Here is a 16,082-nt window from a genome sequence, read left to right as displayed (position 1 = left end):
TGTGGTCCGCCCCTGCAGGGGGCGGTCTAGTAGGGGTGTGGCCCACACCTGTAGGGGGCAGTTTGCTTGGTGTTTTGGGCCGCCCGTGGGCCCAGTGGTCGGGGTAATTTTGAAAAAAAACTAAACACGGGGCAATTTTAAAATTTCCTTTTTTTTGGGGTAAAATGGCCACATTTTAACCCTACTCTAATTAATTATTCAATAGGGGAAATTTCACGTATACCCCTGAAAAACTTCAATATTACGTATTTCCCCCTCTAAATTTTGAAATTACGTATATCCCCCTCTAAACTTCAAAAACTTACATATTTACCCATTCTATTGTCTTTTATATTAAAAGTAATTCTAAATTTATAAAATACCTATTTTACCCTTCATTAAAAGTATAAAACACCCCATCGAACTAAAATTTGAATCTGAAGGGTTCCTCTACTGTCCGATCAGCGTGCATCGCAATAAGATTATTGCGTGTTCGCTTCAAGATTCGTGCTAATCTCGCCCGCACGGATCTTAAAGCAATTTTGATCCATATGCATCGCATTAAAATCTGTGCACATTGCTTCAATATTCGTGTGCATTCGCTTCAAGATTTGTTCTGATCTAGCGTGCACGGATCTTAAAGCAATTTGGACGGTAGAGGTACCTTCAAATTCAAATTGGAGTCAGATTGGCGTTTTTGAAGTTTAGAATGTGTTTTAATATAAAAGACAATAAAATGGGTAAATATGTGAGTTTTTGAAGTTTTGAGGGGAAGTACGTAATATTGAAGTTTTTGAGGGGTATACATGAAATCCCCCCTATTCAATACGCTTTTCTTAGTTTAATATTTAGTTAATTTACTAGAACCCATAATCATGTACCCATAATCAAAATTGTTTACCCATTTCTTTACTTGATGAAAAATATTCAACATCTCCAACTGTAGTGTAGGCAACTATCTCAATAAAAAAATAATAACGGTAAAATACGAATAGCGTCAATAGACTATAAAAGGAAAGAATTAAACGACCATTCATCCCATTCTCATCGATCTCTGATCGGATACAATGGATCGATTCAGAACCCTCAAGCGAATTCAGGTCGAGCCAGACCAATTCTCCCAGGACAACGACGTGGCGGAGGAGACTCCGACGGCGGAGGTCAGACCCTACGCCGTCGGAGACGAGGAACAGAATGCGGTGGAGGATGAAGGAATGCGGTTCATGGGGATGAAGGTGGTGAGGAGGCGAGCGTTGACCGAGAAGGATTGCGGAGGCGATTACGTTGGTGTTGATTTTGACCAGTATCTCTCTAAGATATTATCTAAGCAAGGTTTGCATGTTGTTCGTTTTAGACTGAGCAAGAATTTCTAAATTGTCTATTTGTTACACATTTATATCCACAATTGTAGTTCTCTACCTGTTGGATCGCCAAATTTCAATGATATCCTTGTGGTCGAGAATATAGACTGTCAAAAAATTGCAATGCTTTGCAAATTTTCCCCTTTTTTATTTCATAATGCAATGCTCAATGTCAGGTGATAAGTGAATATGCCTTGGTGATAAGCGCTTAGTATGTATCTTTACCAGTATTTACCAGTGGTTGCAGTCTATGTTATTCAGTGATTATCTAAAAACAAGGATTATAGTAATGATAACAAAAATGAAATTCAAGGATTGACATATCACTACGGCACTACCTCCAGTTGATAGAGCTGATATAATACTGGTCAAATAATGGTATGCCCCAACATTTGGTGATTTTTTTTTTCCAGATTAATTTTGGTCCAAAGATGTTTATGAACATAATTTATAATTTCTCTATGTTTACAGGGGACAAAAATGTTCTCTTTGCTGATTACATCCTGAAACTAACCGGGTCTGGCAAGATGAAAAAACGGATCCTAATAATGACTGATTTTGCTATCTATCTAGTTGACCCGGATACAGATTCTCTGAAACGGCGAATTGCACTGGCAGCCGTAGACTGTGTTTACATGAGTAATCTTGATGATAACTTTTTGGCAATTATTGCACCGTCAGAGTATGACTGCCTCATGGCCACCTCTCGAAAGAAGGACATTGCTGATGCTCTTATCGAGGCAACCAAGGGAGCCTCAGCTGGGTATCAAATTGAAGTCATCATATCAAACCAGTAATAATTCTTCTTAGATTTTAGTACTGTACGTAGCCATATGTATTGGTACTGCCAAAGTGCCAATCAGTGTACCTAGCTACTTTGGTCATTCATTGAAGTAGAAATAAAAATAAGCTAAGGCTGGGTATTTGCTGGTATGGTAATGCTACCCCACCGCTTGCATAATTGACACAGTTTTGAAAATTATGGGGTTCAATCGTTGGTAGGACGTCCATAAAAGAAAAACTGCTGACTAGTTTAAGCACTGAATAAATTGCATTTTGTTGATTTGTTCAATTAATTTCACCACCTTCCTCCCTCTGTCTCTTTCTTACCAGATTTGAGTACCATGCGGCAGATGACTTGGTGAAAAAAATTGTATGCGAAGAAATAGATGGTACGTGACCCTTATTTATCCCGGCTACCTACTTATTGCATCAAATGAAGTAAAAGAAAGCAGGATCAATTAGTTTTGTCACAAATTAAACAGTAGCAGATTGTTCTATCCAATGACATATTTAAAAAAAAAAGTACTAAATCTGTAAGGTCCCATAAAGAAAACAAATGTGTTGCTTCATTCTAAACAATTGAATGCTTTTGCAGGTTTTGTTAAAACAAGGATTACAAAGAAAGAATGACAATAATTTGGAACACTCCATAGAAAGGAAGAGAATTTTTATAGATTGCATCAAATCATTTTGGATGGTAAGCAACATATTGAGTGTTCGTTTTTTTTTCCTTTTTCATCAGCAACTATCTAACCTTCTTCTATATAGTATACCAAAAGATATAGACCTCCAAACTGCTCAAGAGGCCAATTATTGCCTTTTTCAAAGTACTGTTCAATCCATTACGATTTTATGTACTCTTTTACTTCTTTTGAATTCGGCAAATGTAAATACATTGGTACTCCGATATCAATTTAATTTTTTTTTTCTTTTGTATTTGTTCTCAATTTCCTAATTTGTGGAAGGAAATTTTGTTATCTAATTTTGGCAATTTGAGAAAAATTATAGTGCTCCCAACTTTGCGTACATTTCTCCCAAAATATTTAGTGCAAATTTTGCATTGGCTGGGAATTTGCAAGTTCGTTCTTTCCAAATCCACTGCGGAAAAATCGGGTAAATTTGATCTCATTTATTTTGGTTGCAATTGTCTCATTGTTGCCAATATGATAGAGAGAATATTCACGAGGACATCTAATTAATCAGATACCAAACACGAGGACCCTTTCCCATACCCAATTGTTTTTAGTGCAATATGTTTAAGAGAAATCTAAGCAGTTATATTATGTTTTGATCTATTGAATTAGACTCTCCAAACTCACTATTTTGTGTTTAAAATGCCAATTGTAGAGAATTTTTTGTAAGCTTAATTGTTTAGTGGCTCAGACAATTAGTCTAGTTCTGTGACTTCTATCACTGCCTTAGTTTTGAGATCATCAGACAAACTATACAGTGAGAAATTTTAATTTCCTTTATATATATCTTGAATATGCAATGTGCAAGCCTTTAATATCTTAATTGGATGGAGGCTAAAAATAAATAAATGAATGTAAATTATTTAAATAATTCTTTTTTTTTTGAGTAAAAATAGGGACCTATGTCCTAGTTTGCTATATTCTTTAAGTCAGATCCAAAATATTTCAGGTTTCGAAACAAAGCCTGTTTACAAGTCATGAGAATAATTCCTCAAGCTCAATACATTTGAGCCGAATAAACAGTAAAAAAAAAAACAAAGAAAACAAAAGCGTACCAGCAAAATTCAATATATACCAGAAAAACCAGTAAAAAACCAGAAAAAAAAAATCTGCAAAAACCAGTAAAGAAAAAAAGCTGCAAAAAAACCAGTAAAAGCAGTAGTAAACCAGTAAAAAACAGTAATTATGATCCGACTTTTGAGGATTAAGCAGCGATCCGGAGCTTCAAATCAGTCCATTTTGCAGCATCATCCATTCCAACTTGACCTCTTCAACCATCTCAGCAGTTTTCTTTCTCCTGATCATTGAAGATGATAAAGTTAATAGAAGTTATTCTTTTAATCTCTTGAACTTTATACTTTGTTATTCACCAAGTAGAATGTAAATGAAGGAAGAGAGATCAATCATTTATGAACAAAATTATACTGACATTCCTTAATTTCTATTTTTTTCCCCATTCCCTCCTACTTTTCACCTCTCTTAGAATTAGAATGTAAATAAAGGAAGGGAGATCAATATTTATGAGAACGAAATATTATAATAACATTCTTTTTCATTTTTTTTTTCCTTCCCCTCACACTTTCCACCTCTCTTTTCCTTCTCTCTGTTGCGAACCAAACATGGAATAAGAGTACTTTCATCAAATCATCCATATGTATATATATTTAGTAGTTTAGTATCTCATTTTTTAGTTTGATATATTATATTGAAAACAAACTTAATTATTTAATAATATGACAACAAAACTAATATTATCAAAACTAATAAATTATATGGACATACATTTTCAATTTCTTGTATAGGTTGCAAATCAAGTTTTTGCAACCTTTTTTTTGAGAAACAAGTCTTTGCAACTTAAAAACTGATTTGTTATTTAATTAATGAAACATTATTTAAAAATTAACAGTTTAATTTTATCAACATTTGATGGATAGCCAAATAAATTTTTGAATACACAATTTGTCCATTTAATAATGTTGAAAAATGATATTTTTATTTTTATTTTTTTTAACTTCAACGGATTTCAATGTCACAATAATCCTCTTATTTAATTGGTTCATGGTAAGGGTATAATTTTTGGGCTGTACGACATTCGATGGTCGAAAACTGGGTTCCACATTATTTTTTAAAGTTAAATATTTCTAGATATTTTGAATTAATTCGCTTCCAATGAATTAATATTGTTATTCGAACAGCTGACATTACAATGCAGTGCAAGAAGTCCTTTTATATATTATACATCATATATCGTTGTTTTCTCCGATGAGATGGTTGAAAGTTGAGTTCAACATTTTTTTAAAGTTAAATATTTCTAGAAATTTTAAATTAATTCGCTTCTAATTAATTAATATTGTTATTTTAACATCTGACATTACGATGTAGTGTACTCGAGAAAGTCATTTTTATTATACAATATACAATATACACCATAGATCATTATTTTCTCCGAATAAAACCGGCCGGATAGATAATTGCTTTCTAAAATAGTAAAATAAATAAATCCTTCAATATCGATAAAGTCAAGTATGTTCATAAAGATATTATTTTAAAATGTAAAAAAAAAAAACGTTTGATTAAACCATACCCTGTTTAATTTAAATTGCAACAATAAAATAATCATATTTTGTAAAAGGCCATAAGACCAAAGTCATAAACAAATTATTGACAAATTTTGAATGATTTCAAACTTCTTTTTGCTACAAATTTTTGTCTGATCCTTAAAATTGCGGAATAAGTAAAATTTCAGCCCATTTGCCGGTTGCATTTATGACAAATATTTTTTCATAATATCTTAAATTGACTAGTAGCGTGTTGAAAAATATATCAAAAATTAAATATTTGAGAAATATTTTGATAACATAACAATAAAAACTATATTCTTGTTTGATAAAGATGGGGAGAAAAAGCTAAATAATATTAATTAGCATATTCGTCTCTAAATTCCTGCTCATGCAATGCCCATGAAATAAGATATTATAAATTGAGGAAGAGAGCAACGAAGAGAGCAATAAGATATTATAAGTTTTGAAATATATATATACATTTTTTTAGTTTTGCATCGGAGAGCATTCAGTATGCTTGTAGTTACGCTTATCAAGATGTTAGTCAGAATACAACATTGAGCGGTAAGATATTAATTTCTTAATATTAATAGAAGAAATTTTTTTTTTTTTTGAGTAAGAACAAGGTTTAGTTCCCTGTTTTCTATTAACCATAGTCGGTTACAAGGTTTGAGAACCCGTTGGGTTCTCTGTGTGATGAGACATCACATAAAAATTTATTAAAAGAAAGAAAAATGCAAGAAGTAAAAAAGAAAAAAAAAACAGAGAAAATAAAAGGAAGAAAAAGGTTTGAAGAATATACAATAATTTTTAATTATTATCTAAACTTCTCCCTGCTGTGTTGCCTCTATCTGGTTCCTGCTCCGTATGCTTTCCTCTCTGATCTGTGATACCAGCTCTTGTATTGTGCTCGTTTTTTCGTTGAAGATTCTATTGCAGCGCTCTCACTTTTTAAAGGATGACCGTCCGATGGGAACACTCCTGGGACCTTGGTGGATCTGAACCGCACGAGCCCGTTATCCTTTCACAAAAATTATTATATTTAAAATGTCTTGGGTCTCATTATAACTCTTCACATTGTTATAAACAATTTTTTTTTGTGTGCTATTGCAGATACTTATTTCTTATCTCGGAAACCGGTCGTAGAAACAAGAATTGCACAAGCTGGTATCAGACTTGCTTCTTTACTTAATCAAATATTTGGAGCCTAAGTCTTCATGAAGAGATCAAAATATGATTTGTCTGTTTGTGTGAATTCTGTATGTAACAGTTATATATACTTCCTGGTTTTATTTTCTTTTTTTAAGTTGGCATCCTTGTATGAATAAAAATAATGACCATCTATAAGTGGTTTACCGTGTACTTAATATTTATATATACAACGCTATATATTATTGTGACATCCAGCTTCAAATTCTTGGTGAAGTTGATATCCGCTTTGTAAACTTAATTGACAGTTTGAGATTTACCCTGCCCAGTGCCACTTGTTTACATTTACCAATTTCTTTTCCCTTCATGTAATTAGTAATTGTCATTTTATCTTCAATCTAAATCAAATTTAATTTCTTGGCGGATAGAAATTAAGCTGTTCTTTTGTATGTAACGACAAAACAACATGCATTGTGCATGTGAAATGAATAATTATCAATTTATTATTACCAGAACATTACTAGTTAATTAACATCAATCGTTGACATAATGAATTTTGAACAGACACAAACCGAAACAAACAAACAGGAATTAATCGGATTTAATTATTTGGTCAAACCCTTTAAAACGGAGGCGAGAGTCGTCTGAAGCAGGTCGGCCTATTTTTGAATCCTTGATGACTAGCGGTGCAAATTCGGTCCTGATTTTTTTTATTTTTTTATTTTAGTCACGTCTAATTTGTGAATTTTATGCCCAGATGCCTTTTTTTATTTTATTTTATTTATAGACTCGATAAGACTGCATCTACAGGTAAACTGCAGATGTGTAGTTTTTTTTTTTTTTTTGGAAGGGGGGGGGGGGGGGGGGGTTGCAATGCCAATGCAAGTTTAGTTTTATTAGGGGTGTAAACAGAGCGAATTTGAAGGTTAATGCTAATGTTAAATTTATATCCACGTTTCAATGAGCGGTTACAAATATGAATATGAATACGGATAGTAAATTAATGGATGTCAAAATGTAAAATCAAATCCATTTTAAACAGATATAGAGTGGATAATCCACGAATACGCATACAAAACGAATAATTATCAGATAATTGAGTCATATGATCAATAATTCAGTCAAATAATACACTTATATAATATAACACAAATATTATAATCAAAATATTTTTTTTTCAAGTAATGACCACAAAAGAAAAAAAAAATGTTGTCCGGTTTTATGTTTAGCCAATAGTGCCACATAGAATATATGGATGTTGTGAGACTATATACTAGAGAAAGACATGTTGGATTGCCCTTCCGAAAAAGCAAAAGCCATTATCTGAATCTGTATAAATTCAGATACAAAGCGGATTAAGTTTACAACTCCTGAGTTTTATGCATACAAATTATACACTTTTTTCTTATTTTGTCATAAAGTCAAACTAACTGTCAATATATATCTGGAATTTTATTCATGATAGAGCGAACGGCAATGAGTAGAAGAGGTATGGAAAATATCCATTGATGAGTTATCTGCGTGGCCCACTTAGGATGTCCCTCCGGGGGGGTTCAACGAGGTATGGAAAATATCCATTAATGAGTTATCTGCGTGGCAATGAGTGTGTGTGGGTGGTTCAACGAGGAATTCGTATGCATATTCTCTTTTGAGTTAATGAATCTTAACCATCTAATCTGTTTTAAGATTCGTATAAATTAGATCCGCATTAATATTAAAGGACCTCTATATCATATGCAGTGACCGGATTGACTCAATTTAAAATCAGTATGAATTGAGTTGAGACATTTTTACACTTATACCCACAATCTATATACTCTATTTCTGTGATGTTTTTTTTTTTTTTTTGATAAAAGGATTTTCGCCCGTTTCATTTCAGAAACTGAGGATTACAAAACATCACAGAAATAGAGCATATAGATTGTTCATCAGTATCTTATCATCTAACCTAGACAGCAAAGAAACAAAATGCAGCAAATATCCAAAACAAACATGTAGCATAAAAGATGTTTTCCATAAGAAAAGCAAAGAAGATAATATAAGATCTGTTGATCAGCTCTTCCTCTACACAGTAGAAGAAGAGGGATGGTCAGAAGGAGGTTCATAAAGCACCATCTGCAAGTCTGCCTCTCTCGGCTCCCAAGTTTGGAGGACATCTAGATCTTCTGGTAACCATAAAGCCAGCAGGTCATTCACTTGTCTCTTGACATTATCTGACCAATAAGTAATAAGAGAAATAATTAGCATGACAATGTTTTTGAATGTAAAAAAAAAACATTAATTGATACCCACATAAAAATGAGTTGTGATCCAGGGAAGTAACCCAACTTTTGGGTTTTGGATCCGGATCGTTCGATTCAAATCCGTGATAATCTATTCAAAGTGGAGGCACACATCTCAAGTAACGAATCCGAATACCGAAGTGATCTTGAGCGACGGATTCGAATCAGACGGTCCTGATCCAAAACCCAAAAGTTGGGTTACTTGAGGGGATCCGGACTCAATAAAAATAGCCTTACCCATTCTAATTTTTAAATTTTCTCTATCTTTATTTTGATTATAAAATTTATGAAATTTTTTCATTAAAATTGTTTAGAAATAAGAAATTAGTTGTAGAAAATCATCATAGACTGTTTAGGAAGGAAATTAGCTAGCATCAGAAATATGACCGTTATAACTTATTTTAGTACCGAGCATAGTCCTTGTAATTAGGAAAATTCAGCATTGATAATTTTAAGAAAATAGCCAACGGCTATAATAGAAGTAGCTATATAAGTAGCCATGTGCCGCTCATGTAAAGAGAAAAACAAATTAATAAGAGTCGTTTTTCATTTCTAAAACTCATTAAAGATGAAAGATGAAAGCAAAAAAAAAAAAAATCATCAAAGAAATAAAAGTAACTGTATCTATTGTTATAGGTAAATGCACATTTTTTTGAAGAATTTTCAGAATATTTAAATATTATCCAAATTTCCTCGACAATTTGTTTTCTTAAAAATAATTCACAGAAAGTTCTATACCGAAGATAATTTTAATTTTTAAATAATAAATATATACTACGAATTTTGCATTGTAAACAAATTTTGTCAAGGAAGAAAATAAAAAAAACAATAAAATGTATACGGATAATTTTTTTTCCTTAACACACTCTTGATATATTCGCAAAAAGGAACCTTTTATTGGACAACATGCTCATATATTCTTCAACTCTTTTAATTTTTTTATTTCTTTCATGAAAATTTTAATTTTTTTATTTTCCTTCAAAAATTTATAGTATTTGATATTCTTTATTGATTTATCTAAAATTTGTTAATTTCATGGATCAAGTGTAGCGAAGGGGTCCATTGACCCATTGAACCTATTCTTGAACAAGAGCCCCTTTGCACCGGCCTATAGATGTTGAGCCTTTCAAAATTCACAAAAGCATAGCATGTTTTTGCAACGCGTACACAGAGAAAATAACAGCCTCTCTATAATCACTGCATTCTTCTAACATTAATCCAACATGCTGGAACATCTATATATATCCTAGCATCCTGTTGACCTCTTTGCTAACAATACTTCCTCATAGCGAGCTTCTTCCAGAATTCTGTTTGCCTTTTTTGTCATTCCCCTTTGCCCAAGAACCCATGCCCATGAATCACACCATACCCGTTGCACCGAATCTGCTGGTACGACTAGCTGACATCCAAAGGCCCTTGATATTTTCCTCCAAACAGACAAACAGTAACTGCATATGGGCAGCGTTGATTGGGCAGTCAGCAACAGAATATTTATGGTAACATTTGGTATGGAGTAAGCCACAAAAAAATTCTGAAATTTACCAGTCTCCCCAATTAATTTATTGTCCCTTGCAAGATGCAATCAAATTGATAAGATGACTATATTATCTTTAATTCTGTATGGCCAATATCATCTTTCATAGAGCCAACACATAAGTAATACATAAATTTATAAATTTATTCTATCATTCCGAAAACACTCAAGCATGAATTCACAAAAAAAGTATATTACTCCTTAATACTTGCCCAAAAACACTCAACCACACTCAAGCATCAAGGAGCATGCACGTAGCTTACACACTTTGAAATAAACATTTATAGATAAAAATCAAACTGGAAATATGAGAAATTATCTTGCTATCGGGCCGCTACCCATTGGAACCCTGTTGACCTTCTGTTCCATTTCTTGCGTGCTGTTTAGGCTAACATTCTCATTGGTATAACCATTGTTACTATTCCCGGAATAGAAGTTCGAATTGCAATTTCCCCCAGTTGCAGCTTCCAGCTCAATGCATTCCTTTAGCTGTAGTACAACCTCAGTCATGGTCGGCCTTTGGGCTGCACTCTGTGCAGTGCACTTGAGTGCCATGTCAGCAGCTTTCCATACAGAGTTGATGTCATATTTTCCTTGCATGCTTGCATCCACCACGCTCTCTATGTTACCCCTCGCAAGCTTCTGCCACACCCATTGAATTATGTTAATGCTCATGTTCCCGCTACCGTTGTCGGGTTCAGATCCTTGTATAATTGCTGGTTCACCCGTTACTATCTGTAGTAGGACTACCCCAAAGCTATACACATCGCTTTTTTCAGTTAGATGCATTGTCATGTGGTACCTGTACATTGAAAAATATCCGTAAATTACTATGAGTACATTATTTGTTGTCTTTTTTTCTCTTATACGACACATGACAAGTGACTTACTCAGGATCAACATATCCAGGTGTACCAACTACCCGATTCGTCGATATATGTGTGTTGTTGCTATTGCTGAATGCTTTTGACATGCCAAAATCAGCTATTTTGGCCTCTAATTTCGAATTTAGGAGAATGTTATTAGGCTTCACATCCCTGTGAATTAGTGGTGGATTACAACCCTTGTGTAGGTACTCTAACCCTGCACATCATTATTCAATTTAGTGAGAAATCACAATGCCAATAAAATTAATTCTACCCATGCGTGTGTTTGATTATAATCTGAACCGTTCAAGTCCTAATTAAGCATTATAATCTATTTATCTTCGCACCTTGTGCAGACTCAAGTGCGATTCTGATCCTATCTTTCCATGTCAAAGGCGAGGTACCTTCAGCTTTACCTGTTAAAAAGAAAAATATCCTCGTCACCAAAATTATTTGCCAAGAATGAAATTGAAAATGACAACAATGAACTGAATAAAGATTTTAGACCTCTTAAGTGATCATGTAAACTTCCTTCGGACATGTATTCGAGGACAAGAGCCAAACTGTTTTCATCCTTGCAATAGCCAATAAGTGATACCAGATTCTTATGATGAATCCTTGTCAAATGTTGTTCCTGCAAAAATCATTAATTAATTATCCTAAGATATCGAATTGATATATAAAATTTAACAAAAAATCGATGCAAAAATCATATTAGCATTTTCCTATATATATATATATATATATCAAATCAGGGCAACTTTGAAATTATTTATGATGTACTAGAATCTAAGACTAGTTTTAACATTCCTTTTCTATGCTTCCAGTCCTGAGGTTTTCCCAAACATATTATCTCTATTATTATACCAGAAGTTATTTATGCATAATACATGGGTATTATTGTAAAGTTTTACTCAATGTTAAAAGAAACTATAATTTGGTTACAAAACAGTAGTATCAGAAATTTCCCTACCTCCACCAAGAATTCGTTTACCCCTTGTGTTGGTGTCTGGGGCCGCAGTTTTACTGCAACTTGAGTTCCATCAGCCAAGAACCCACTATACACTATCCCAAATCCACCTCTGCCGATCTCTTGATGGAATTTATTTGTTATCAGCTCTAGTTCCTTATATGTGAATTGGCGGTTCTCTAACTTTAGAGAAGTATCCATGATACTGTCTCCAGCTGAGTAATTGGGTTTGTAATTGGATTAGTAAATGAAAACCTTTTCAAAAAATTAAATGACGTAAGTAACTGGTTTCATCATTGGCGATTAAGTATAACAAAAGCTTTAATTGGCTAACAAGTGATACTAAATGTTATTACTGAAACATTAGGGGAGCAAACAACACTGGTTTGGATTATTGTTCTGTTATATAGTTTCAATGAAGTAATTAAACAACACTGTCAAAAATATCAATTATATATCTGTTGAAAACAGTATTTTAGTTTGATAAATGGCGCTGGAGGAAACAGAGTTGATTGAGCAAGGAGTTTTTCTTATTATTGGCTCATAACTTTACATGAAGGTCAAAGCTTATATAATGTTACACAGGCTTTAGAGCCGTGGCCAAGACTACCTAGAAAGAGAAACAAACTCAATGGTATTACAGCTATAATTAGAAACAGAGAACAAACGGTAAGAAGAAAAGAATAAGGATGAGATTATGTTTTTGTTGTACCTGACCGTCTTTTAAGTCTGTAAATGATAAAAATGCCTACAGCTGCTAAGATCACCACCACAACAATTGGAATGATAATAGCAATGGCTAATTTAGAACTGTTGCTCCCCTTTTTCGACAGATTACATGAGGTCCCATCAGAACAAAGTTTTGCATTATCTCCAACTCTATTGATTAATGAAAATATTTAAAAAAAAAAAAGAAGTATAATAGAAGTTGGTTATTGAGATTAAAAGTTCTAAACAAACCTCAAGGTAAGGGAACCTTCTTGTGACTTTTTGAGGAGACCAGATGGAATTGACCCATTCAGTTGGTTGCCAGTTAAATCTCTAATTAATGAAAGCATTTTGGATTATGTCATCAAATTTCAAGAAAATAAGAAAACAAAATGATGGCTATAGTTTCCAAGAAAAACTTACAACAGAGTAAGTGATGGTAATTGAGACAGAACATTAGGAATTGACCCGGTCAAATTGTTATGAGATAAGTCCCTGAATAAGGAAATCAAAGAACATTTTTTACCAGAATATTATATATAAACTTGTTATACCCGTAAGAAATATCTAATACAATTGCTATCAGATTAGGTAAAATTAATAATAAACTTATTACAACGTCTGGAGCTCCTTTAGGTTGGCAAAGGCATCTGTTATTTCACCGGTCAATCCATTTGATGCCAGGTTCCTGTAAATAAAGTTAAATAATTATGAGAAATCAACATTGCCACCAAATAATATTATTTTAAACTGATAAATTATTTGATGCCAGGTTCTTGTAAATAAAGTTAAATAATTATAAGAAACCAACATTGCCACCAAACTTCTTGTTTTTGTTAATTGCAAACTTGGATGTACTGTGTATTTCATGTCATTGTTAAAATCTTTGGGACTTACAAGCAAGATAATAACTTTTATTGTATTAGAAGATCTATTGAAAAGAAGAAAAGGAACTCACAGAATTATGATCCTTGGGGAGCCAGAGACAACATAACTACAATTCAAACCATCCCATGCATAGGTCTTGGGAGCACATGGATCACCATTCCAATTTCTTTTTATCCGATAATATGACTTAATTGCATTTATTGAACTTACTGGAGTTCATAGGAATAAAGCAAAGCACAGGAATTATTCAATAGTTTTGTCTGTAAAAATTGGAAGTCAAATTGTGAAAGAAAGTAAGAACCTTACCATCCACACTATCAGTTGAAACATCGGAAACTGGCAGCACAATAAACAACTCGAGTGCATTGAGAATCGGCGGAAGAGTAGAGTTCTCAGTTTTTGTGAGCGAGGCATTATACCGCTGGGACCCACGGATTGGCTTGGAACCATAAATTGCATTCGAGTATAGATAGTCTGGAGAGAACGATGCAGTGTACCACATGGCATTGTTCAGTGTGAGATTAAACTCACGTTTTTCACTTTTGGTGAGGTTTATGAGCTCGGAGAAGTGGAGATTGACCAAGTAGCTGGGGTCTTTGTCAAGGGGGTCGACTTCCCAGAAAAACTGGAGGTCTGCTGAGGAGTTGACAGGTGTCACAGCCGTCTGCAGGACAGCAGAAGGTACATCAAAGATGTCGTTATCTAAGTTTTCGATATGGGAGGTAGTGGTGATCTCTGTCCAATATGGTACGTTGCTCCACGGCTTCCACATCCGGTCATGCGGATCGTCTGGGTACCTTTTTTTTTTTTTTTTTTTTTAAAGAGAATTAGACATGTTTTCTTTTGTAATTTTTATTTGGATATTATTAGAAGTACTATAATTTGGGGCTTGCTTAATTAATGATATTGAAGAATAAATATCTTTGAAGAATAATACAGTACTTTCATTATTCTCATCTTTACTCTAAAATTCCACAACTGACATTCTTACGATTGCTCTATATATTCTTCTTTTGTCTTTTTTTTTTAATTTTCCATTATTGTATTCTTTTTTGTGTTTTCAATTTATTGTTGCTCTATTCTTCTTTTATATAAATTAAAATAATCTGCATTGACTGTTGTGAGAGCTTTTTCTCCATACCTTATGATTGTTGTATCAGTCGGCCCTGCATTTTGCCGGCTTATGAGGGACAGAGACTGATTTGAATTTGCTGAAGGGTATAAACTGCTCTTCATCGGCCTTAAATCCAATGAAGAAATGAATGGCGTTCCACGGCTGGTATTCACTAAACAAACTTGGATATAATCAACAGGAGTAACAAACATTACTTCGGCGATAACTAATTTTTCAGGATCAGAGGTGTTAACAGTTCTCCAAAAGTTGACCCCGATGTGAAGGTCGAATATGGGACCCTTGTTAAGCCCATCATAGTTTCCATACATGAATGTCGCTCTCACCAAGTACTTAACCCTCGCCACCAAGGATTTTATGGTATAGCAATTTCGAATCCCGGTATCAAAGCTTCTGATGTTCAAATAATGTGGCGAGAGTTTCGGCGTTATGTACTCCACGGATATGTTATGGTTAGTTCCAGTATCGATGTATTGGGCATCAGAGCTGTAGGTGAGCGTGCTGCTAAAATCTTTGTAAGTATAGTTTCCCGGTAATCCACAGTCAATGCTCACAAATCCTACAAAAAGTAAAAGAAAAGAGAAATTTCAATTATGTGCTGAGATATATATTTGTTGTAATGAATCAGCTTGAGGAAACGCTGAATTACTTAAATTAATTTCATGACAGCATAACAATCCGTCAGATTGAAAGAAAAAAGAAGTCAGAGAGTGAAGAAGCCATTGAAGAGGGTGAAAATGAAGCAATTATAGTTTTCAAAATGCTTACCGGTATTATCAGCCTGGCCGCTCACTAAGGCATTAATCAGGAAAAAGGAAGCAAGAAATACAATCCGAAGCGCCATTTCTGTCATGTTGTAATTCTTCATTGTCACAGTTATCCAACTGTCTTCAGACTCTTTTTTGAAAAAAAAAAAATTCTTAATCATGTATATGTACTAAATTATTACATAGATAGCTCTTGCCCATGGTTTTTCTGAGATAGAAGCTCCTGCCCATGGTTGAAACTTGATACCAATAGAATGGCTTCTAACATATATATAATAGTATATGATATCACAAACGTTGAAGTTTCATCATTCATGCATCTTAGGTGCCACGTGAGCAATGAACATTTCCCCCCTCAGAAAAAAGTAGAACTGTACAAGGAAGAGACTTCAAAACCAGATAATCGTGCT

General features: G+C 33.7%; 2 protein-coding genes across 2 annotated transcripts; one reads left to right on the top strand and one right to left on the bottom strand.

The window, feature by feature from the left end:
- Positions 1-1,035: 1,035 nt before the first annotated feature.
- LOC144563296 (uncharacterized) lies at positions 1,036-3,030 on the top strand. The gene is made up of 4 exons (XM_078312749.1): positions 1,036-1,311; positions 1,812-2,133; positions 2,454-2,512; positions 2,719-3,030. The coding sequence occupies exons 1-4, from the start codon at positions 1,047-1,049 to the stop codon at positions 2,751-2,753; spliced, it is 681 nt and encodes a 226-aa protein (XP_078168875.1). The 5' UTR covers positions 1,036-1,046; the 3' UTR covers positions 2,754-3,030.
- A 5,559-nt stretch (positions 3,031-8,589) lies between these two features.
- On the bottom strand, positions 8,590-15,749 carry LOC144563034 (putative leucine-rich repeat receptor-like protein kinase At2g19210). The gene is made up of 16 exons (XM_078312403.1): positions 15,674-15,749; positions 14,915-15,464; positions 14,080-14,570; positions 13,844-13,982; positions 13,502-13,573; positions 13,309-13,380; positions 13,138-13,218; positions 12,890-13,056; positions 12,759-12,787; positions 12,181-12,408; positions 11,697-11,841; positions 11,555-11,623; positions 11,232-11,424; positions 10,699-11,143; positions 10,177-10,255; positions 8,590-8,738 (listed from the first exon to the last, which is right to left on the bottom strand). Exons 1-16 carry the CDS (start codon positions 15,747-15,749, stop codon positions 8,590-8,592), a joined length of 2,985 nt encoding a protein of 994 aa, XP_078168529.1.
- Positions 15,750-16,082: the final 333 nt, after the last annotated feature.

The sequence above is a fragment of the Carex rostrata genome, chromosome 12 (genome assembly GCF_964058835.1).
Source record: "Carex rostrata chromosome 12, lpCarRost1.2, whole genome shotgun sequence".
Lineage (NCBI taxonomy): Eukaryota > Viridiplantae > Streptophyta > Magnoliopsida > Poales > Cyperaceae > Carex > Carex rostrata.
Note: the sequence above shows the minus strand (reverse complement) of the source record. Positions and strands in the feature narration are given on the sequence as shown.

Bases quoted from the DNA above. Each gene is read 5' to 3' on its own strand.
- LOC144563034 (XM_078312403.1), bottom strand. From the start codon at position 15,749: ATGGCGCTTCGGATTGTATTTCTTGCTTCCTTTTTCCTGATTAATGCC. The intron at 13,219-13,308 runs GTAAGTTTTTCT...TTCATTAATTAG, and splicing joins TTACCATCACTTACTCTGTT to AGATTTAACTGGCAACCAAC. The intron at 11,624-11,696 runs GTTCATTGTTGT...TCTTTTTAACAG, and splicing joins AGGTCTAAAATCTTTATTCA to GTAAAGCTGAAGGTACCTCG.
- LOC144563296 (XM_078312749.1), top strand. From the start codon at position 1,047: ATGGATCGATTCAGAACCCTCAAGCGAATTCAGGTCGAGCCAGACCAA. The intron at 1,312-1,811 runs GTTTGCATGTTG...CTATGTTTACAG, and splicing joins TAAGATATTATCTAAGCAAG to GGGACAAAAATGTTCTCTTT. The intron at 2,513-2,718 runs GTACGTGACCCT...ATGCTTTTGCAG, and splicing joins TGTATGCGAAGAAATAGATG to GTTTTGTTAAAACAAGGATT.